Source organism: Schistocerca gregaria, chromosome 8 (assembly GCF_023897955.1).
Source record: "Schistocerca gregaria isolate iqSchGreg1 chromosome 8, iqSchGreg1.2, whole genome shotgun sequence".
In the NCBI taxonomy this organism is placed as follows: Eukaryota; Metazoa; Arthropoda; class Insecta; order Orthoptera; family Acrididae; genus Schistocerca; species Schistocerca gregaria.
Genome location: NC_064927.1, coordinates 280454533 through 280479989, shown reverse-complemented (window position 1 = coordinate 280479989; position 25457 = coordinate 280454533). Strand labels below are relative to the sequence as shown.

The 25457-nt window shown below is 40.4% G+C and overlaps 1 protein-coding gene across 3 annotated transcripts in view; it reads right to left on the bottom strand.

Annotated features, from left to right (window-relative positions):
• LOC126285318 (coiled-coil domain-containing protein 6) overlaps window positions 1–13163 on the bottom strand; it is a 77302-nt gene extending 64139 nt beyond the window's left edge. Inside the window, exons 1-5 of one of the 3 annotated variants that reach the window (XM_049984617.1) lie at window positions 12041–13163; window positions 11671–11915; window positions 11372–11521; window positions 6171–6403; window positions 959–1116 (exon numbers count right to left, since the gene is read on the bottom strand). In XM_049984617.1, coding sequence (XP_049840574.1) covers window positions 959–1116; window positions 6171–6403; window positions 11372–11521; window positions 11671–11886 — 757 coding nt within the window. In that variant the 5' untranslated portion in view covers window positions 11887–11915; window positions 12041–13163. Of the gene's footprint in view, window positions 1–958; window positions 1117–6170; window positions 6404–11371; window positions 11522–11670; window positions 11916–12003 lie in introns of all 3 variants that reach the window. The other 2 variants (XM_049984618.1, XM_049984619.1) reach the window with 2 other exon arrangements.
• Window positions 13164–25457: the final 12294 nt, after the last annotated feature.

Sequence of the window (25457 nt, the reverse complement as noted above, 5' to 3'; positions counted from 1 at the left end):
CATGAAGGAAGAAATTCAGTGAATCACGGAAATGGTATGTTCTATCAATGAAGACATGAACATCTCCATCATCATGGACATCATTTTTGTAACTTCCAAAATGATCTATTTTGAAAGGTTATTCTCCAGGGGAACAATTGTATTACTGGAGAATGTAATTTCAGATGATGATGACAGTCAATGAGCAGCAACTACTAATGTGCACATAACTTACAGCTTTCCAAGATGCCTCGTGCAACAACCTTTTAACACGACGAAACTCCCACTGACAAGCACAGTTTTTTTGTGTATGTGAAAACGGAACATTGTTAAATGAATATTTATCAGTCTGTTTTCCTCTGAGTAAAAAGAATCCATTTCAATCACTCCACAATAAGATCACAATATACACAAGCCAAACAAAATTTTAACTACACCATTAGCTCGACAATGAAAACGGTAGGCAAAGTAGTATTACAATTCCTACTCAACATGCTAATCTTGTATCAATTACTCAAGAAGTTCACTTAAATTGCTTAAAAATCTATCAAAGAAGGAGTATGGAGAAGGAGGTCAATCGCCACATGGGCTACATCCCAGACATCACAACATGAGGGTTCAGGAGGCACTGACCCACGACTGAAACCTTTAATACGTGGGAAAGGCTGCAAAGGAAGGTCTTCTCTAGAAGTGAAATTCACTGCACACACTTTTTTTTATACTCAAGTGACATAAGGTAGTACTTGTCAAGAGAATGTTCTAGGGCAGCAGCATAGTTGGGGCTTCCACTATCTGCTCCCTATACCCATGTATCCCCATTTTTATCATGTATTTACTTTGAACTCCATCAGGATGCTCTCCAGCACCTCACTGCTCCAACTACACAGCTTATGTCTCATACAGCTCTTAACTTCTTTATCAAAACTCCAAGTAGCCACATACATAAATATTATAAATAAATTAAGCATAGTGTACTCACTCTCCTGCTGTGCTATGGCCAGCTGATTCCGCAGTCTTGCCACTTCACTACGTAGAGTTTGTATATGGGTGCTCAGATTTGCAGCTGGATCACCGTTGCTTATTTCTCGAGGTGATGCAGGATCTGATACTGGCTGGTCCAGTTTTATCTGCAACATCCTGCACAGCAAACACTTACAAATACACATTTCTTGAAACAGTTTCAAAACCTCAATATTCACATTCATTTTCTGGAAATTAATGAAGCACACAATTTAACAATTATTCTCCAATTGAGAACAATGACACTTCCTCAATAACCCTTGCACTGTATGTCAACTAATATGGAAAGGATAGAGTGCTAATCATCATAAAGATGACATGTTGATGTGCAGACAGGCACAACAAAAGGACTGTTGCCCATCAACCTATGGCCCAACCCTTCATCAGAAAAGGGGGGTGCACGCACACGCAGCTGCTATTTATGGGCACTCAGGCCAGGCGAACTTAAGGGAATGACACTGTGGTTCAGGTTGGGAAAAAAATCTGATTTTCGGTCATCATATTTCGATAGATTAAGGTTTTACTCTGAAAAGGATTTTGCTGATTTTTTTTTCCGAGCATTTAAAGATCATTTTCCTACCACGTGTTTAAATGCCACACCCACTTTTCTGCATATGTTTCAGATCTTTATAATCCCCTACACTGAACGTTGGGGATTTGTTTTGGTCTAGTGTGTGTTGGCTATCCTTGGAATGCAACGGTCAGTATCCTTTTGTTTCTGCTGTTTGTAAACAACACACTTTCAAACACGCAGTTAGTTTTGTTAAAGTGTGATTGCGAGTAGTTATTATACTTATGTTTGCAGTGCTAGTTTACGTGTGTTTGTTGTGTTTATTGAAGATGACAAAATGTAAAGGCACTTTCAAGAAACGACAATTTAGAGGAAACAAGTTTAGAAAGTTTTCTGTACACGAGGTTATGTCGCCTGGCAATGATGTTTCTAATTGTAATTCTTCAACAAGCGCATCATCAAAGAAGCTCTCACCATTTCAAGAGCGTTACAACAGATTTACTGTAAGTGACAAGGGGGGTGCAGTAACATAATTAAAAATTTGAGAATATTATCAGATGTAATTTCTAAATTTGTACAATGTAGACAGTGTGGTGAGTAACAGAGAGTGAAAATTTGTGAGAGTGCCAGTGGGAGAAAAGGCCTGGCAATTGCTTTGGGTTTAATTTGCACGAAATGCTCAGCTGTGATTTTATTTACGAGTTCTTCACAACCAAATGCAAGTGGCCCTTATGAAATCAATACTAGATTAGTTTGTGCATTACGATCCATTGGCAAGAGCATGGATGCAGGGAGAACATTTTGTTCAGTGATGAACTTACATCAACCACCACATAAATTTGAAAACCTGACTGCAATATTAGAGAAAGCTGTATGTGAGGTCAGTGAGAAAAGCATGGAACTGGGTGCTAGGGAAACAGTGAAGAAAATGATGGAAATTCAGATACTGCAGTTGCACTTGATGGAAGTTGGCAGAAAAGAGGACATACTTCTCTGAATGGAGTAGTGACTGCCAAGAGTGTAGACACCGGTAAAGTGTTCTATGTGGAGATAATGTCTAAATATTGCAAATGTTGTAAAGTCAATGAACATGAAAAACACAACCGTGTGGATAATTTTCAAGGAACAAATGATGGTACGGAAGTTCAGGGAGCACAACAAATATTTCATCGCTCTGTAGAAACGGACACGTATGGTACACCAAATATTTGGTATACAACAATGTGGTTAACTATAAGCCATATGGAGATGCCATTATTAGCAAAATAGAATGTGTAGGCCATGTTCAATAACATTTGGGAACAAGGCTGAGAAAAGTAACTGCTGATATGAGAGGAAAAAAATTAGAAAATGGAAAATTGTTGACTGGTCAGGGTCGGTTAACTAAAATAAAAAGAGAGCTTGCAGGTATACTATAGACAGACAATTAGGAGAAATAAAGAAAATCTGGAGGCAATAAAGAGAGATGTTTGGGGCATATTCCTCCATAAGTCCTCAACTGATGATAAGCAATGTCATGGATTGTGCCCATCAGGAGATAATTCGTGGGGCAAAAACAAGAGAGCTCAGGCAACTGGAGAATCTTATTCTCACCAGCATTCTCTTCCAGCTGCTGTTATTACAACAATTAAACCTAATTTCAGGGACTTGGCTCATCTTGACCTTCTAAGGAAATGTCTGCATGGACAGACACAGAACCCAAATGACTCTTTCAACAGCATAATTTGGAATCGTCTTCCTAAAACTGTATTTGTAAGCATGCATACAATGAAGCTAAGAGTTCATGATGCTATTATTACATTCAATTGTGGTAATATTGTAAAGTGTGGGGTATTGAAAAAGCTAGGAATTAATCCTGGGAAAATATGATCACTGGGTTACAACACTGTGATAAAATGAGGACAGCCGATGCAGACAGGTCTGCATCAAATATGGCCAAGAAAGCAAGACAATCATCCAGGAAGGTGAACAAGAAGCTGGAAGACCTGCTAGAGGCCAAAGCAGGACAGTTTTAACTAACTCTAAGTAACAAATTTCAAAAGTTTTTTCTTTAAAGTCAATTTCTCGCAAACTAAAATTTTCAGTACATTTTCCCCATTATATAAGAAACTATCATAGATAAATGAATGATATTTTCAGTGATTCCGCATAACATAAAAAGCTACCTCTGGTACTACATTCATTAATATTTCCCCATTAGGAAGTTCACAAAAATATATTTTCTGCACAAAAACACTTATGATTTTTTGTTAATAAATTTAAAAAAGTATTTCTTAAAAACTATTAAATGGATGAAGTAGATTTTAGTAGAGTTGACTATTAGCATCATGTAACATACAGTAAAAATATTAAGGTCCTGCGTCCAATAGTTTTTTTTTTCAGAAATGGACCAAATACTTGTCTAAATTAACATGGGGTAGATGGGCAGGGTGTGGTCCCCTTAAATGAAACCAGCGGGACCAACAATCCTACCTTCGAAGGAAAGGTATACAAACAAATCCGCCACTTTCACCCATATGGTAACGCTCAATGCCAACCTGTTTACAGGCCGACTAGGAGAAACCTTCCTAAGCCACCTAAACCCTGACCTGGTTCACATTTATTATTGACATCTTCATAATCTGGACTCAAGAGCCGGGATACCCTATCCCCATTCTTTCATAACCTTAACACCTTCTCTCCCACCTACTTCAGCCCAGTGTGCCACCTTCCTAGACATTGACTACCTTCTCTGCAAGGGCTCCATCCACACCCTGGCCCTGTTAAACCCGGCAACAACCATCAGCATCTACATTTAGACAGCTGCCACCTCTTCCACATCAAAAAATCCCATGCACACCACATAGCCACTCAGGAATGGCATACCTGCGGTGCCTGCAGCTCCCTTGCCCAGCATACTTAAGCTCTCACAAATGCCTTCATATACAGACACTATCCCGCCAGAACTAGTCCACAAACAGATTTCCTGTGCCATAGCTCCACACCCCCCCCCCCCCCCAATATATATTTCCTCCCACCGCCCTCACGAACCATCTACAAAGGAGTGCCCCCCCCCCCCCCAAACACCTAATAACACCCCAGACAGGAGCACCTTAAACACATCCTTCGTCAGGGCTTTAACTATTACGTCCTGATACAAGGTACATCCTACCTAAGAACCTTCCCAACCATCCTAAACTGGTGTCTCATTGCCCATCCAATATCCAAAACATCTTAGTCCATCACCATGGCACTCCGAATCTTAACCTTTTGCCATAGGGATCATATCCCTGTTCCAATCCACAGGCCTATCCTATCCGAGCTGGGTTACCTACGAAAGCAGCCATGTTGTGTGTCAGTTTTGGTGTCAGTTTTGGTACAATCATTTCTCTGCTTTTCATATTGGTATGACTACCGACCACATGTCCACCAGGCTGAATGGCCAACGACAAACTGTGGCAAAGAGAGAAGTGGGCCACACTGTTACACAACATCCAGCTGAACATAAAATGCTTTATTTCAATGGCTGCTTCAGAACCCAGGCCTTCTGGATCCTTAGTCTTTATGATGAACCATTCTGCAACCCAACATCTCATTTTTACAGAGAGTATCAATCTGTGCTTTTCCTAATTGCTCATATTCCAACCTGTACATTCCACTGTATGTCAACTAGTTACAGTCCTTCCTCGATTAGATTGGTTCACAGATTTGCATTTCAAGCACTTTTCTAATGACTATCTGAGCTATATTTATGTTCTGGTTAAAATAAATTATTGATTATACTCGTCATTAACCAAAGGCAGAAACAAAAATGAGCATACTGAATGACATTACACATTTCAACAATAAAGTCACTTCTAAATAAGTGAAATAACAGAACCTATGGATCACCTTGAATCATTTATTCTCACAAATTTAAAAAAAAAAAAAAAAAAAAAAAAAAAAAATTTAAAAAATTGGGGGTGGGGTAATCGACGGGTGTTAATTGCCTATCAGAAAAGAGATCACTGCACCATAGGGAGTATAACTGTAGAACATATTTTAAAATCTGTTTGGCACCAGCATTTTCACTTAATGGAGAGTTATTGGTGTCACCCTTTTCCCCCGCAATAACTTTATTGTGCTGACCTTACCCAAAAACAACAGAAAAACATCAGAAGTTTGGGTAACAGTAACTAGTATGTGCGTGCAATCTGATCTAACCACAGCCTTTCCCCCATAAGACAAAATCCCATCTTTCAACGACAACTGGGACAGAAAGGTATCAAAGTCAGGCTATTTCGAATCATTACTTTACTTCAGACTGCACCTGCTTGCACTGAGAATGACTTCCCTATGGTGTGGCATACATTTTTGTGGACAAAGTGCATTTCTGTGGTGAGTACCACATTTGCTTTTATATAAGCACAACACATGGGTAATGGAATTAGCGATGTGACAAAGAGACGGACTTCCCCTCAATGGTCCTAACCCCCTCAAGTAGTCCTAATGCGGGGGGACAACACACATCTATTTCTGTTCTCCGACAGCCACCAAGTGATCTGTCAACTTATAACGGCCAAATAGTACTTCAGTAACTATTTTATATTATATTTTATTCAATGTATCAACATCTCTGGATGGCAGAAAAATAAGGAATAGTCAACAATACTTATTAGCACAAATTAGCATGTTCGCTAACCTCTTTTCAGCTTCAAGCTTGTCCATTCGCTTCCACAGTTTATTAACCAGTGCCTCTTGTTCTTGCTCCAAGGTATTCTCTAATTCAACCTTTTCTCGTCTTAGCTGTTCCAAATTGCTTTGTTTTGCAAGAGTTTCTGCTTCCAATTTTTCAATTTTTCTCATAAGCTTATTAACCAAACATTCCTGCTCTTGTTCCAGAGTCTGTTCCAGTCGACATTTCTCTTGCCGTAACTGAAAAAGAATAGAAATAAATTCCACTTGTAATTTCATGTCTTCTACTACCATCCTTTGTTTTCCCTATTCAACCATTTGAAAAAATAAATAAATAAATAATACATGCACAATGTGACCTCTTCAGAGCTCAGCAAACAATCAGTAATTTACTTATCGGTATTTCCTATAACACCACATAAATCAATTTAGCTCTTAATTTTAGTTATCAATTTACAAGTCTTTTCTCCAAATTGCAAATCACTAAACCAAAGTTTACAAACTATTCCCTCGCAATCAACTCAATAATATCAACAACAACAAGATGCATTCACAGTTAGTCCAATAATTAATTCCCTCCATTTTTGAATGTTCTGACCCTCTTATATCTTTGCTGTTGAATGGAATACGCTCTGACATTCCGAATACAGTACGGAAAGAATGCAGAGAGCGAAAGGTTCTTTACCAGTTGTACAGAAACCAGACTGCAGCTATAAGCGTCAAAGAACACAAAACAGAGGCAGTACTTCAAAAGAGTGTAATACAAGATTGTAGCCTCTCCCAGATGTTATTCAATCTGTACACTGAGCAAGCAGTAAAGGAAGGAAGGAAAGAAAGAAAGAAAAAAAAAAAAAAAAAGTTTGGACAGAGAAGTAAAGTTCAGGCAGAATAAAAAACTATGAGGGTTGCCAATGATATTATAATTGGATAATTTCAAAGAATTATTACCTATCAAAGGCACAGGCAACTAGTGATATACATCAAAAAAGCGATTTTGGTGGCACGAATTATGGATACTGTTTATAGTGTTCAATCAAGCAATCACAAAAGATGAATTACTACGTTACAATTAATTACAAACTAAAGTAGTAACTTTACTTACTTTACCTGTCAGCCGCATCATCTTCATGCACTATTCCCCATGTTGTATAACCTTACAGCAGCAATCCTTTTTCCCCATAACCCAGGTACACTGTTTGCTATGTCAGTCAGAAATACTGAGTAACAGGAGGGTCAATTTCTCAATGAAACCTCAAATTGTGGAAATGTAAATATTGCAAGAGGTAGAGTCCATCCCTATCTCCTGGATGTCCATCTCCTCTTACATACAATTTTACAGGTTTCGATCATCCAACAACATAAATTTAACAGAATGATACACAATTGCAAGTTGAAATCACTACTTTAAGGTGTTCACGACATCAAGCCACCTGTTACCACCTTTGTGCCTACTAATATACAAACACCAAGAAAAGTTTTGCATCAGATCGCTTCCGAGAGTTCTAGAACCTGTACAGTAAATTGGAATAGAGATCAACATAAACATCATTTCTGCCCTTTTTATTGCACATGAAAACCACACATTGCATGTTGTACCACCATACAGCGAGACTTCAGAGACGGTGGTCCAGATTGCTGTACACACAGGTACCTCTAATACCTAGAAGCACAACCTCTTGTACTGATGCATGCCTCTATTCATCCTGGCATACTATCCACACGTTCATCAAGGTACTGTTTGTCCACATTGTCCCACTCCCTTCAATGGCGATTCGGCATAAAACTCTCAGAGTGGTTGGTGGGTCACATCATCCATAAACAGCCCTTTTCAATCTATCCCAGGCATGTTCAATAGGGTTCATGTCTGGAGAACATGCTGGCCACTCTAGTCGAGCGATGTCATTATCCTGAAGGAAAGAAACCATTCACAAGATGTGCACAACAGGGGTGCAAATTGCCATCCATGAAAACTAATGCCTCGCCAATATGGTTGCACTATTGGTCGGAGGATGGCATTCACATACCGTACAGCTATTATGGCACCGTCCAAGACCACCAGTGGCGTACGGCAGACCACCAGTGGCGTACGGCGGACCCACATAATGCCACCCCAAAACAGGAAGGAAACTCAACCTTGCTGCACTCACTGGACAGTGTACATAAAACGTTCAGCTGACTGGGCTGCATCCAAACATGACTCCGACGATTGTCCAGTTGAAGGCCTATGTGACACTCATCAGTGAAGAGAATGTGATGCCAATCCACAGCGATTCATTCAGAATGTTGTTGGGCCCATCTGTACCATGCTGCATGGTTTCATGGTTGCAAAGATGGACCTCGCCATGGACATCAGGAGTGAAGTCGCAATCATGTAGCCTATTGCGCACATTTTGAGTCCTAACACGACGTCCTGTGGCTGCATGAAAAGCATTATTCCACTTTGTGTCGTTTCTGTCAGGATTCCTTCAAGCCATAATCCGTAGGTAGTGGTCATCCACTGCAGTAGTAGCCACTGGGCTAAGTGAGTGAGAAATGCCATCGACAGTTCCTGTCTCTCTGTATCTCCTCCATGTCTGAACATCACTTTGGTTTGCTCAGACACACCTGGGCACTTCCCTTGTTGACAGCCCTTCCTGACGAAGTAACAATGCAGGCGCAATCGAACCATGGTATTGACCATTTAAGCATGGTTGAATGACAAGACAACATGAGCTGTATACCTCCATCCTGGTGGAATGAGAAGAGCTGATCTGCTGTCGAACCCCCTCTATCTAATAGGCACTGCTCATGCATGGTTGTTTACATCTCTGGGCGGCTTTAGTGACATCACTGAACTGTCAAAGGGACTATGTCTGAGATACAATATTCACAGTCAATGGCTATCTTCAAGAGTTCTGGGAGCCAGTTTGATGCAAGACTTTATGATGTGTATTAAGTGCTTGATCAGACAGACTAGAGCTTTCTTCCCCAAGCACTTGCAGGACTATCTCTCAATGGCACCAAATACCAAAATATGTTCAAACTTCATTTTTACAATGACCGTCCTCTCTGTTTTGTCCTCCGATTGGAACAATCTCATTCATACTATGACCAACAGACTTCTTGGCAGAGGCCACAGCAGTCTCACACGGTGTTCATGGACAATCGTGCTTCAGAAGCTGTTGCTTGTAGCATACAATACAAGAAATTAAAATGATTTTCTTCTCAATGGATAACTTTGAATTGTTAAACAATGTGTTCTTTCTTATTGATGTTCTCTTGTAATACTGTGCACAAATAAGCTTCTGCATCTTTCTTCCAAAGTTACACATAGCTGACTTCATGACATTCTATACACTTCTTGCTATCCTCATTCGGGTCCCAACAAAATTTCGAACAACTTCCCACACTACATAACCAAGGAATTAGATTTCATTATGAGACTAACGGCACTTTAAACTCCAACACATTCACTTATTGCTATACACAAACAAACTCATAAGCTGTGCTCCCCTGCCAATGTACTAATCATTCACCACAATTCATGCACAAAGAGTCATGTGGATGAATGAGTTGCACAATCGATACACATTACTAGGGGCCTGCACATTCGGCAGGCAATAATTCCTGGAAATTACTCAGTTGTGCCAGACACAGCAAAGGGCTTAGAAGACCACAGGAACGGAGTGGTGCCTTGAAAAGAGGTTATATGATTTGGTGGTTTATAATGAGAACAATTTCAAGTGGTTATTACACTTCCAGGTAGCACAATTACTCAGTTTTGTGCAGTTCATAGTACAACCATGGCAAATGAAATAATATAAACTACTTATCAGCTAATTAGTCGCATGTCAAAATGAAATCATATAAAACACGTCTCTAAAACAGCTTTCGATTGTTTTGTGTATTTCATGAAGATATAAATTGAAAAATTACACATTATCCATATCCTGAGGAAATATAAGATACCAAAACAGATAAAAAAGCTGATATCAAAACATTTCTGAGACACTAGCTTTTATTGCCATACAGAAGGGGGTAGAATTTTACTTATGGCAGCACGAGATGCAGCAGCGGCATAGTGCGCTGACGTAGGCAACAACTGGCCATTAAGTGAATAATTAATGCTATCCTTGTTCTGCGATTGGCAGGTTCTTGTATGTACCCTTCTCAGCTCAGTAAATTAATCATCATCATAAAGCAACATTTTATAACAAAATGTTTGCGTTAATATGAACAGCATTCAAAAGTCATTGCAGACATCAACGCACCACACCGCCACTGCAGCAAATAAAATTTAAAACAGAATAGTACTGCAGAGCAAGATCAATCAAATCAATTAAAATGGTTTTACAATTTAGAGATGAGCAAAAGGAAGTTTCAGGAAAAAATATATATCAAAAACTACGTGAACGCGTGTTTGTACTTAGTAATATTATGACTCTTTTGGGCTGTGTATGTGTTTCAAAACACGTAAATTCATATTGACTGTGTCAGTCATTAAAATATATTCGGCTGGTGAGGAGAAAATGACACTTCTAGGCAACAGTTCTACATATCAAGAGAGCAAGAAACCTGAAGTGAGAATGACAATCTTCGAAATGTGAAAATTTCAAGAAGTTGCTGAACCAGCAGCTTATGCAGAACTGTGCATACCCTACAACATAACATGGATGTGAAAGGGAATTACCATAGTGCTACTGTAATTACTAGTTGTACTTAGAAACAGATGTTCTGTGTTTTAGTAAACAACTAACGTTTATGTACACAACATGGGATTTCTCATATCTGCAATAAAACACTTTACCAAAAGAAGGGGAAATTTTGAAAGAAAAATATTTTTAGTGTCCCCGTCATGAAGCACATTTGCACAAGTAAACAAAGCCAGGACGTGGAGTATAAGCTGTGTCTGCTAACAGTTAATTAGGCCTACCCCAATAAAAGTTAAAAATTTATGATAAAATGCTTACCTGGAAATCCATTGCGTTTTATGAAATGAAAACTCACTACAAAACATTTGGTCTGCACTGATTATAACCAAACCCTGCAATATCCTGTGCAATATCTTGACAGAAGACGAACTTAAAACAGTTCGTTGCGTACGTACTTATGAAGTAGGTTGACGTACAGAAATATTCTCACAAAATTATAGTTGCTCTTTTCATAACTGCTAGATACAGGCAACTACAAAATCCATACATTCAGCACGAAACACGTTTATAACCTCACCTGGTTGAGCTTTCTTGACAGGTCATTCGTAAGACACTCTTCTTCTTGTTCATAATGATGCGCCAAAGTCTCTTTCTCCTTCTTCAGGGCCTGAATCTTTTTCAAAAGCGTGTTACTAATGAATTCTTCCTCTTGTTCAGCTTTAGCTTGCTGTGAACATGGATGCACGCCAGGGGTGTTACGACGTAATATTATCACTTATAACCATTTTACGCCAATAATATGTATTTTCAGTAATGTGCTGCGTTCATAGTACTAGCGCAGACTATCAAACACTAATTCAAAAACGCCAAACTTACGATTATCACAGATGCTTGCCGCAGTCCTCTGTTCTCTTCTTGCAACGCCTTCACTCTTAATTTATAGGTCTCCAATTCTACTTTAAGCACTCTGTTCTGCTGCTGCAACGACTCTATTCTTTTTTGTAACTGTTCCCGGGTTACGGGGGACGGTGGCATCATTATTGGACCTCCATCGATGGAACTTGAGTCACTCTCACTGGCACTATCCGCCATGTTTGCTTAATCTCAACGTGGGCCTCGATCTTAAAACACATAAAAATTAATATAGTACAATAACACCGCAAAAATACACATATACTGAACAACTTCATTTGTTTGGACATTACTCACATAACTTACATGGCCCAGGGTCCGGTGTTTTTCTTACCTTCAGCTCTATCTTCTAATACCTTGTCGGCTTTTAAACAAACTACAACCTTCGCGTTATTCAAGTTTTTACGTGTTTTTATTCGGGGAGAATAAACGCTATCTGGCAATGACTATAGAAACTACGAGTACTGCTGCAAAGAACTTCACAAGAGTTACATCCAGTTCCAGTAGCAGTAGTGTTGTGACTATAGGTCGCCACTCCCAAAATATTTAAGGCAAAACAATCGCGAGTCAAATTATATTGAAAATCATGCATAAATAGCGAAGAATTGGAAACAGAAGCATTCAAATATATTTACGTTTGACAGAGCAGTTATTGTGTGGCTGCAGAAGTTTTCGTTGCAGATTAAACTCAAGCCCGTTTTTGTCTTGGATATGATTTCCGAACATCAATAATCGCACACGGAACGTATGATGTATTCTGTTCTTCGAACATACTTTTCATCTCAAAGCCGAGCGGTGCTTGAATCCAAATAGGTATGCATACATTAAGAAATCGCTCGCAGCACTTAAGAAAGTAAAACTTGTATTGAGTTCAATGGCGTATGTGGTTCCACGCAATGTTTATGTTCACCACATAGGTGTCCTCAAAAATTAGGGCCAGGGCCAAGACTAAAATTGGCATCCTCTTTTAACAGAATTTGGGCATGAGTCACAGCACAAGAATCAAACTGCACAGGAGAAAAAGAAAGCTTTTACCCCAGAGAACTGGTGGCTACCCTCTGTGGCTCGTACAGCTCCAAGGCCCCTGTTGGTTTCTAAAGTGTTGGTCAAGAAAAGCGAGTATAATGAACAGAATTTTCAATTTACGGCGAGAAAATACCATCTTCTTTATTAGAAAAAAGCAAGAAAGGATCTAACAAGGCATTCAAGCGCAAGCTTTATTTTTTGTGATTTGGTATAAATCAAGTGTCACCAAACTACGACCCACAGGCCGGACCCGGCCTGTGACATCAGTTGATCCTACCCGCCGACGGTTCTAAATAAGCATGATGAAACGTATGGAAAACAGGACATTGTGATACAATTTGTTTAAATATTATTTTCAGAAGAAAAAGGAGATCTTAAATATTATTTTTTGAATAATAGGAGACCTCCTGGCTCTTGTGTACCTTAAACTTAACATTATCATTTTAAATTATTGTACCTAGATGTAGTACAAAATAATGGTGCGGTCCGCGCTCGTCATTTTGTCAGTTATCCTGTCAGCTATGAGAAAACATTAGTGACCTATGGTCCAAATGGTGGAAGGCTGAAGACAGAAAACAAAGCCACTCTCTTGAGCCATGCCGATTTCCATTACTGCCTGCTTTGACGTTATGTTGTTTCAAGGTGACTGCGAGGCGTAATCCAACTGTTGTAGTAGTCATATTACTCATACTGTAAGTCGCTAAATAATAATGGGAAACATGGCATAGGACCTACATTCTATAGTCTATGCTTTTGTATGGTATAAACTGTTGACTGCGCGGGAGCGAAGGATCGCAGCGATCTCTCTCATGGACGATCGATCGCTCCGAAAATCGCACATTTGTGGAGAAATCGCAACCCGGAAAACTTTGACATCACAATTTACAGAATATAAAATTGTGTAGTACTCTTAGCATTATCAGTCTTTCATTTAACCATACGTAAGACTATTGTTGTGAACACAGGTGTGTAGACTATAGCTATGCTTTCATGTAAGTGAGGGGAATGCTAACTGATTCTTCCATCGTTCCTTGGCAGAGGAACGTAATTATAAATGAAAAACACAAATCGTGCACCGTTATGCTGCACATGCTTATTCTTTCAATTCTTCCTGCCTAAATTCGGGAAATCAGCCGCGCGGGGTAGCAGTGCGGTCAAGGCGCCTTGGGTGTGTGTTAAAATTAAAATTTTAAGATCACTATGTTCTCAAAAATTTTATGGGTTTGTGTGTTGTACTTAGCGTAAGTTAGTTTAAGTTCGGTTAAGTACTGTGTAAGCCTAGGGACCGATGACCTCAGCAGTTTGGTCCCATAGAACTTACTACAAATTTCCAAAATTTCGGGAAATCAGTTTCTCTGTTATTTTTTTCTTAGTGAAGGCTCTTCCGGGTTCCTTCTTGCCTTACCCATTTTACTGCGCTAGTTCTATCTATAGACTCACTGTGTAGGTTTTTTTTACTAAGAGCAACAATGGTCAGCATGACACTATTTGTCTTTGCCTGTCTAGAATGTTTTCTGCAGCCAGTTACACAATACTATCCATGTGGCCAGCCCCTGTTCACTTTCGTTCTGTTTTATTCTACGAAAGTTAGCTGTGAAATTGGTAATTTAGATATGTGAAAAAATGACCTCCCCCACTCCACACCACCTGTAGGTTGTGCTGAAGACACTAGTTCAAAATTGAGGGACATGAAATGATATCGAACGTTATTAAATGATTTCTGAGTGCTGCCAAGGTGAACTTTAGTGTATATACATCTACGGAAGCAGAAGTAATTCGTTGACTTAACTATCTAGATCGGTAAAGTGCGCACAGTACAACGTGGCCTATGGCCATTAGATGCGGAGCTGGCAGGGCACATGCGAGCAGAGTGGTAGCAGGGGGGTTGTGGGCACGCACTGCAGGGGGAAACGCCGAGCACTGGAAGATAATTGCCTTTCTAAACTGAAGCATACACTCACATTTTCGGTAAATATTAAGCGAAACCTCTCGACATCCGTACTTGCATGGTGACCATTCAAACAGATCTACCGTTTTAGTATCTGAAAAGAACTCCGCTGAAAATGCAACAAAAGCAGCACTTTGTTTTCCCCTGGCTTGTTAACTCTTGTTGCCGTGTTAACAGTTGCTTCTTTTGCCAAAACAGAGCCGAGTTTGCACAATGTCACCTCACTAACATGTTGTGCAGATACAGTTTCGAGAGAATTCAGAAACAGTGGTTTATTTGTTTCATTAAGTGAGGAACTGAGGGAAAGTGAGGTCAGTAACTTATGAAAAAGCGCGTCCTCGGTACAAAAAATAAAGTTTAATATCTGCACTTACTTTATTCCGAAACCCTCAGCGTTTCTTCTTTCACTAGCTATGGATGGCCCTTGTAAATTACATTCGTTCATCGAAAAAGTCTGTAGTTAGTGGAATAATATTGTAGAAACGAAGTTTTGCGTAATAACTGTATGCAAAATACTCTTCTCTTTCCGTGCTGTAATTTACCAAAATCTCGTTTCGATATCTCAAACCGTTTATGAAATATGAGGACCGATGTGGTTTCTTCATTCTGACTTCATCGCTGGTGCGCGCGATCGCAAATGAATGAGGTACATCAAATTAATTTTCTCGGGATTGGCGACAGACAGAAACCTCCACACAAGTCTAAAGAAAATTTCAATTTGTTACGCTACTGGCCATTAAAATTGCTACACCACGAAGATGACGTGCTCCAGACGCGAAATTTAACCGACAGGAAGAAGATGCCGTGATATGCAAATGATTAGCTTTTCAGAGCATTCACACAAGATTGGCGCCGGTGGCGACACCTACAACGTACTGGCTTGAAGAAAGTTTCCAACCGATTTCTCATACACAAACAAACAGCAGTTGACCTGCGTCGCCTGGTGAAACGTTGTTGTGATGCCTCATGTAAGGAGGAGAAATGCGTACCATCACGTTTCCGACTTTGACAAAGGTCGGATTGAGGGTGATCGCGATTGCGGTTTATCGTATGGCGACATTGCTGCTAGCGTTGGTCGAGATCCAATGACTATTAACAGAATATGGAATCGGTGGGTTCAGGAGTGTAATACGGAATGCCGTGGTGGATCCCAATGGCCTCGTATCACTAGCAGTCGAAATGACAGGCATCTTATCTGCATCGCTGTAACGGATTGTGCAGCCACGTCACGATCCCGGAGTCAACAGATGGGGACCTATGCAAGACAACAACCATCTTCACGAACAGTTCGAAGATGTATGCAGCAGCAAGGATGTCAGCTCGGAGACCATGGCTGCGGTTACAGAGAGAAGCGCCTGCAATGGTGTATTCAACGACGAACCTGTGTGCACGAATGGCAAAAAGTCATTTTTTCGGACGAATGCAGGTTCTGTTTACTGCATCATGATGGTCGCATCCGTGTTTGGCGACATCGCGGTGAACGCACATTGGAAGCGTGTATTTGTCATCACCATACTGGCGTATCATCTGGCATGATGGCATGGGGTGCCATTGGTTGCACGTCTCGGTCACCTCTTGTTCACATTGACGGCACTTTGAACAGTGGACGTTACACTTCAGATGTGTTACAACTCGTATCTCTATCCTTCATTCGATCCCTGCGAAACCCTACATTTCAGCAGGATAATGGACGACCACATGTTGCAGATCCTGTACGGGCCTTTCTGGACACAGAAAATGTTCGACTGCTGCCCTGGCCAGCACATTCTTAAGATCCCGCACCAACTGAAAACGTCTGGTCAATGATGGCCGAGCAACTGGCTCATCACTATATGCCAGTCACTACTCGTGATGAACTGTAGTATCATGTTGAAGCTGCATGGGCAGCTGTACCCGTACACGCCATCCAAGCTCTGTTTGACTCGATGCCCAGGCGTATCAAGGCCGTTATTACGGCCAGAGATGGTTGTTCTGGGTACTGATTTCCCAGGATCTATGCACCCAAATTACGTGAAAATGTAACCAGATGTCAGTTCTAGTATAATATATTTGTCCAATGAATACCCGTTTATCATCTGCATTTCTTCTTGGTGTAGCAATTTTAATGGCCAGTAGTGTATATCGGCAGCATAGTGGCGAGGCATTCGTCTTCATGGACGACAATACCATGGTTGATAGCTGCAATTGTCGAGTTGCTTGATGGATGGATTTGGTTGGGTGCCAGATACATGCCTGCTGCATCCATTCCACATATGCAGCACTCATGTGTGGATGCTCAGAATTTGTCATGTTCCTGACACTTCTGGATTCCTTAAACCTCGTGTACCACTGTCTGATTAAGGATTATGATGGTGGTTTGCTTCTGCCATGTATCCAGAAGTTCTGCTGGATCTGGGTGTCAGGCTTGGTCTCTATCAGACATACCACACAATGTGTCATCTCCTGGGAGTGGCCATTTTCGTGCATAACTAAGCTGCAAAAACAAACTAAGAAAACTATAGGTGTGTGTGAAAATTATGCCACAAACCACACCTTCCTACCTATCCTCATTTCGGAAATATACATGACCTAAGTTGTAAAGATCATTTTTGGAGCATCCTATGCAAACTGATGGCAAATATTTGGACAGCAGTTTTCACAATACTTGCTGATTAATTGTCAGGATTTTCTTTTTATAGTAAAGTTTAGTTTCTTTCCAAAACATCATGGAATCCATTAAGCAGATTCACAAAAAATATCAATGGAATCTCTTCAGGTGTTGACAGATGTGAAAATTACTGAACTATCAGTTTAATAAGTCACAGCTGCAAAATACTAACACGAATTCTTTACAGATGAATGGAAAAACTGGTAGAAGCCGACCTCGGGGAAGATCAGTTTGGATTCCATAGAAATGTTGGAACACGTGAATCAATATTGACCCTACGACTTATCTTAGAAGAAAGATTAAGGAAAGGCAAACCTACGTTTCTAGCATTTCTAGACTTGGAGAAAGCTTTTGACAATGTTGACTGGAATACTCTCTTTCAAATTCTCGAGGTGGCAGGGGTAAAATACAGGGAACAAAAGGCTATTTACAATTTGTACAGAAACCAGATAGCAGTTATAAAAATCGAGGGACATGAAAGGAAAGCAGTGGTTGGGAAGGAAGTGAGACAGGGTTGTAGTCTTTCCCTGATGCTATTCAATCTGTATATTGAGCAAGCAGTAAAGGAAACAAAAGAAAAGTTCGGAGTAGGAATTAAAATTCATGGAGAAGAAATACAAACTTTGAGGTTCGCTGATGACATTGTAATTCTGTCAGAGACAGCAAAGGACTTGGAAGAGCAGTTGACTGGAATGGATAGTGTCTTGAAAGGAGGGTATAAGATGAATATCAACAAAAGCAAAACGAGGATAATGGAATGTAGTCGAATTAAGTCGAGTGATACTGAGGGAATTAGATTAGGAAATGAGACACTTAAAGTAGTAAAGGCGTTTTGCTATTTGGGGAGCAAAATAACTGATGATGGTTGAAGTAGAGAGGATATAAAATGTAGACTGGCAATAGCAAGGAAATCGTTTCTGAAAAAGAGAAATTTGTTAACATAGAGTATTGATTTAAGTGTCAGGAAGTCATTTCAGAAAGTATTTGTATGGAGTGGAGCCATGTATGGAAGTGAAACATGGACGATAAATAGTTTGGACAGGAAGAGAATAGAAGCTTTCGAAATGTGGTGCTACAGAAGAATGCTGAAGATTAGATGGGTAGATCACATAACTAATGAGGAGGTATTGAACATAATTGGGGAGAAGAGGAATTAGTGGCACAACTTGACTAGAAGAAGGGGTCAGTAAGTAGGACATGTTCTGAGGCATCAAGGGATCACCAATTTAGTACTGGAGGGCAGCGTGGAGGGTAAAAATGGTAGAGGGAGACCAAGAGATGAATTTACTAAGCAGATTCAGAAGGATGTAGGCTGCAGTAGGTACTGGGAGGTGAAGAAGCTTGCACAGGATAGAGTAGCATAGAGAGCTGCATCAAACCAGTCTCTGGACTGAAGACGACAACAACAATGACAGTCTGCAGTTTTTACTACATATCTGAGTAAAACATGATGCAACTAACAAGAACACGTTTTTCCTATGTGCCTGTGAAACAAACAATGTGCACAAGTTGTTATTCAGTATCATTTCAAACACAGATAACGACTTTATCACTTCTGGTGTCAAGGTACACATTTGGCGTTGGGTTACACACTTGGCCAACTTATATTCAAATTCACCCCCTACTCCCCTCCCCTTGCTGAGTCATCAGAAAATGACCAAGACCACCCAGGGGAACCCTGCCCCCTCTCCTGAACCATTCTGGAGCTGGCCAGCATAGGGCTCTCCCAGGATGTGATTATTTGTTGATAAAAATTGTGTTACACCATGTCATTTGAAATCTATTTGTTAATAACAATTTAATATTGTACGATTTTCATCAGCCAAGGCACCAGCAGAGACCACATGCAGACAGAGGGTTAAGTACTCTCATTTTTCCATATTTTCCAAAATTTTACATATTTTTCAAAATAAGGCATATTTTTCCATATAATTACCAATTTTATGAACTTTTCTATATTTTCTGCAAGATTTTGTATTTTCCAGAATTTTGTGTATTTTTCCAAAATTTTCTTGAATTACATGACTTCTACTTCAACTACCCCCGATGTTATGTTGACGTCATGAAGCTCTCAGCTGATCACAGTGCAGCACGTATTCAAGTCATTTATCATCACTAAGCCACAATTACATTACTAGTGTGGTGTGTGTGTGTGTGTGTGTGTGTGTGTGTGTGTGTGTGAGAGAGAGAGAGAGAGAGAGAGAGAGAGAGAGAGAGAGAGAGAGAGAGAGAGAAAGAGAGAGAGAGATACTATAGTGTGTGAATTAGATGATCACATTGGTGGTAATAATGACCTCACAGAAAATTCTATTAGCACTGCAGTATTTTGATTTCCAATGGAAGATACAGTATGTATAAGAAATACCAGACCGTGGTAGATAATCCCTGCTAAGCCACCACTACATTACTAGGCTGTGCAGCACCATAGTAAAATTCTGACTTCCAACAAAGATACTGTATGTATTAGAGTTAGCACAGCACTCCAGAATGTGCATATAGAGAGTGTGACATTGTTCCTAAATTTGATTCTTGCAGATTGTTAGATGTTTTGCAAAATGTTAGTCTGTTCATGCATCTAGGTGAATTGTGTGCGTCCATCACCTCAGTGAGGTTAGCCTGACGGGAACACTCAGCAGACATACCGCAGCTCGATATATAAACTCCGTAAAGTACTAGAGCAGGTTAAAACAAACTCGTTCTCATATTAATAACATCAGGAAAAGATCAGGTCGCTTCTCACTATAAAGAAGATAAGAGAGTTGCAGACAGGCACAATGGAAAGACTGTTATACATTAAACGTTCGACCAAACACTTCTCCAGAAAAGGAAACATACACATTCATTCACACAAGTAAGTACGCCTCGCACAAACCTGACTGCAACCTCCAGATGCTCGCACTGGAATGAAATTGTCATGTGGAACGAATGCAACAATCTGGATGGGGCATGGAAAGGGAAGGTATAGAAGGGCATGGTTGGGAGGAGAGAAAAACGCTGTTTGGCGTAGCAAGTGGGAACTAGATGGAAGCATGACAAGACAGCCACCAGTCGCAGCATCAGGAGGCTGTGGGGCAGGTAGCAGGAAGGTGAGGGAGAGGGTCATAAACACAGAGTGGAGAAGGGCAGGAGTGGTGAAGAGGAACAACAGGGAGATGCACTGGCAGAGGGTTGCATGCAGTGAGGGTGGGGGATGTGATTAGGGAGGAAGAAGTAGGACAGAGGAGACACAAACTGTCGGGTGAAGGTTGTGGTGACAATAGGTTACCCTAGGTTAAGGCTAGGATGATTTTGGGAACAGAGAATTTGTTGCAATGATAACTCTCATCTATGTGGTTCAGAAAGGCCACAGGGGCCATACAGGTATCCCTACAGAAAACCTAGGTGCAAGACCTGCACAATCCACCAACCCAAAACTTCCTATTAGAGTCCTGTCAAACCCCGACTTATACCATCAGAGGCTGGGCCACCTGTGAAGGCAGCCTTGTCATTTATCAGCTCTGCTGCAACCATTGCTCAGCTTTTTATATTGATATGACTACTAACCAGCTGTCCACCAGGATGAATGACTACCACCAAACTGCGGCCAAGAGCAAAATAGACCACTCTTTGGCACAACATGCAGCGGAACATAGCGTGCTTGATTTCAATGGCTGCTTCACAACCTTGGCCATCTTGATCCTCCCCTCCACTACCAAAGTTTCTGAAATGCACAGATGGTAGGTATCCTTACAACACATTCTTCAATCCTGAAATTATCTTGACCACAACGAAATTTTGATTTTTCATGGAGCAAAACGTTTGACGAACTTCGATGATGCCGCAGAAAGGAAAGCACGCCGTGTAAAGACTATAGAGAAAAAAATGCCGTGACCCAAGGATTGAAGAAATGTGTACTGCCTTGATTTTTCCTTGTCTTTGCTGGTTTTATGCTTCCTATATTTCATTTTATGACACAGAAAAGAGGAATTTATTAGCCAACACACACTAAAGAGTGCAAATTTTTGAAGAGTTCTTATTCACCGGTCACAAATATCCCATTCAGTACCAATTGTGAGTTGTTTTTTTTATTTTTTATTTTTTTAAAGAGATGTTGGGATGTCAAACCCGCCGACTGCAAGCAGGAGAGGCACCACAGGACATTCTAATTTCCACTGTCCTGTGTTTGATGGCTTCCATTACAAAACATTCACGTTTGAACTCCACAGAGTGAAGTACAGCAACGTGCGACAGAAGAGTGCAGTGTGAAGAGGATTGGCACTGCACTGTGGCACACTTAAGACCAAATAACATGTCTTACATTACCTCGGACTTATATATTTTATATCTCAAACTCTTAAGTAAGTGAACATATTTTTTGAAAATCGATTTAAAAAAAAAAAATTGACATCCTATCTCAAACGCTTGAGTGGGACGGGTGGGGAGGGGAGCACCTCTATTAAGTTTCTGCCACGTTTCAGAATCTTGTAGATCCAGGGCTGCACCCACCACTCCCTGTTACAGTTCTGTCGCAGACTTATCCTACACCACCAGAAGCCAGGCCACCCCGTGAAAGCAGCTATGTCATTTACCAGCTCTGCTGCAATCATTGTTGAGCTTTTTAAGTTGGTGTGTCTACCAATCAGCTGTTCACGAAGATGAACGACCACCACCAAACTGTGGCCAAGAGCAAAATAGACCACTCTTTGGCACAACATGCAGCTGAACATAGCGTGCTTGATTTCAATGGCTGTTTCACAATCCACGCCATCTTGATCCTCCTCTCCACCACCAGCTTTCCTGAAATGACCAGATGGCAGATGTCCTTACAAACATTCCCCACTCCTAAAATTATCCTGGCTACAACCCACAGTAACTTAATGTGCACACACCCTCCATCCAACAATTTCTGCCCCTTCTGTCCTATAACCTCCACCCTACTCACATTCCCCACCCTTATTGTGTGCCATCCTCTGCCGATGCACCCCTTCCGTGCTCCTCTCCTTTTTTGCTCCCCATTCCCCCCTCTCCTTCCCCCCTCCCCCCCCTCCCCCCAGCCCCCAGCCCCCCTTGACTTTCTGCCCCACAGCCTCCCGACATGGGTCCTTATCATACCTCCAACCAACTAGTCCATGCACACTGCCAGATAGCCTCTTCTCCCCCCAATCCCACCTGTTCCCTGCTATCACTGTTCCTTCCCCACCTCCTCCAGATTGCTTCTTTTACTCCATGTGGCAGTTCCATTCCAGTCTACCTTGCTGGCAGTGGCAATTATGTGTGCATGAGGTGTGCTTGCTTGTGTGAAAGAATGTGTGTGTGTGTGTGTGTGTGTGTGTGTGTGTGTGTGTGTGTGTTTGTGTGTGCACGCGCGCATGTATGTGTGTGCATGCTTGCACTCTAAGGTCCTCATTTAGGTTTCTATGGAAGAGTCACATATAGTTCTGGCAATGATTATAGCCCACATCATTTAATACAACCTGCATATGATAAATAATTACAGATTAGATGAGTAATCATAGGTATTTATTTACAACACCACCCTCACATTAGAATGGAACTGTAACACATCTAGGGAAGCTATGACTCTGCCAGCCATAGCTATGAGACCACAATAAAGCATGTTTCCCAGTATTGGTTCTATAGGATGTAGCTGATTCTGGTAACATTGCAGATAAATTAATGTCAGTCATCTGGAAGAGTAACTTGGAATTCCACCTTTAGATCATCTACAAAACAGGTGCTGGGATTGCTGTTTTGTGTAATCGATTTGCACATTAAGACTATGAACATACAGTGCATGGTTTTATAAACCCCTAGCTTAGTGCCCACTACTTTGCTCACTTAGATTGTATGGTCTCCACAGATTTTTTTCTTTTTATGTTGTTCACAAGTTGCTAGACCTCCTAAAGTTTTAATGCTAATTAAACCTGTAGAAGCATAGTCTTCTTGGAATGTACTTCTGACTGAAAAGTGATTATGATAGCTGGGGTCCAAAGTATTTGTTAATCATACTTTTTGTGTTCTTGTGGTTATATTTCCATAAAAACTTTCAATCCCTAACACAAATTTTTTCATCTTACTGAGAGGTGAAATGCTAATTTTCACAGATTTAGCTTATTACATCAAAATATTTTCTTATATATTTTCATACCCCATATCACCCCCTTAGAGACTGAATTTATGAAAACACTGAAACATGTTTTTTTATTTTTATTTTTTTATTTCTAAACAAGAAGTCACATACCAATTTTCATAGATGTAGCTTTAAAATGCTTTACTAGTTCTTTAATAATGGTTTATTTTTAAAAAAAGCATTCATCCACTATTTAAGCCCTTAGTGTTTGAATTTCCACCTTTCATCCCCTACTTTACCCCCTTAGGGGTCGAATTAAGAACAATCCCTTATTAAACAATGTCTATGGTATAAAATCAACACTCCACCCAAATTTCAAATTTCTATTCTTAGCAGTTTTGCGTGGGCACTAATGAGTCAGTGAATCAGTCAGGCCCTATTTCATCTTCTTAGGGGCTGAATTTCCAAAAATATGTAATTTTCTATTTCTGACTGAGAAGCCAAATTCAAATTTTCATAGATTTAGCTTTCAAAATGATTTCATAATAAAATATTTTCTTAGAAGGTACACATTTGGCGTTGGGTTACACACTTGGCCAACTTATATTCAAATTCACCCCCTACTCCCCTCCCCTTGCTGAGTCATCAGAAAATGACCAAGACCACCCAGGGGAACCCTGCCCCCTCTCCTGAACCATTCTGGAGCTGGCCAGCATAGGGCTCTCCCAGGATGTGATTATTTGTTGATAAAAATTGTGTTACACCATGTGGTTTGAAATCTATTTGTTAATAACAATTTAATATTGTATGATTTTCATCAGTCAAGGCACCAGCACAGACCACATGCAGACAGAGGGTTAAGTACTCTCATTTTTCCATATTTTCCAAAATTTTACATATTTTTCAAAATAAGGCATATTTTTCCATATAATTACCAATTTTACGAATTTTTCAATTAACCCCTTTAGGGGCTGAATTCGCAAAAAGTCTGAAAGATGTATTTTTTTTTTTAAATTTCTAACTGAGAAGTCAAATATCAGTTTTCATAACTGCTGTAGCTCTAAAAATGCTTTAGCGGTTCTTTAATAATGATCTATTTTCAAAAATACTTTCACCCTCTATTTCACCCCCATAGGGATTAAATTTCCAAAAGTACTGAAACACATATTTATTTCTTCATTTCTGATCAAGAAGCAACTACATTTTTTATAGGTTTTTTTTAGAAAAAGTGTATTTGAATCAAATCAGGATATTGTTAATACATTAGTTACCAATTTTGCTGTGTAACAGCCATCCTGTTCAGCGCATATGGTGAGCTGTGGCACAAACTTTGTTATGTCCTCCTCGAAGAACTCTCCTACCGGCACCTTCCCTCACTTAAGAACCTCTTTCTGCACCTGCCTGTTGGTTGAAAATTTAATTCCACTTATGTGCACCTTCAGGGGAGGTAAAAGATGATAATTTGAAGGGTATATGGGGGCTGGTTCAAAACATCCCAACCAAATTAGTCCAAGATTATGTTGGTGGCTAAGGCTGTGTGAGAAAGAGCATTGTCATGCAACAAGAACACTCCTTTTGTGAACATTCCCCTCCTGTTGTTTGAGTGCTCCTTATGATTCTTATTTTTTAGGGGGTGGGGGGTGGGGTGGTGGTCTCACAGTATCATTGTGGACTGATGGTGTCCTCCTGAGGCATTTGACCAAAATGATGCCTTTTTGGCTCTGGAACAATGAGGCCATGATTTTTTTGCCTGAAATTGTCGTTTTGAATTTTTTGGCAGATGGAGCATTCGTGTAACACGACTGTAATGACTTTGTTTTTGTCTCAGATGTTTAATGAGACACCCACGTTTCATCTCCAGTCACAGTAGAGCTCAGACAATCCTCACCTTCCAGTTCCAGTAGCTCAAGAATCTAGTGGGCGTGATCGATCTGATTTTGTTGTGCTGCTCTGCCAGCTGTTCTAGATCTGTCTTGCACACTGTTTCTGGTACCCCAGCTTTTCTGTGAGTGTCTTATATGGGAAAGCTCTGGAGAGTTGTGGAAACATTGCATAAATTTCATCCACTGTCAACTGATGGT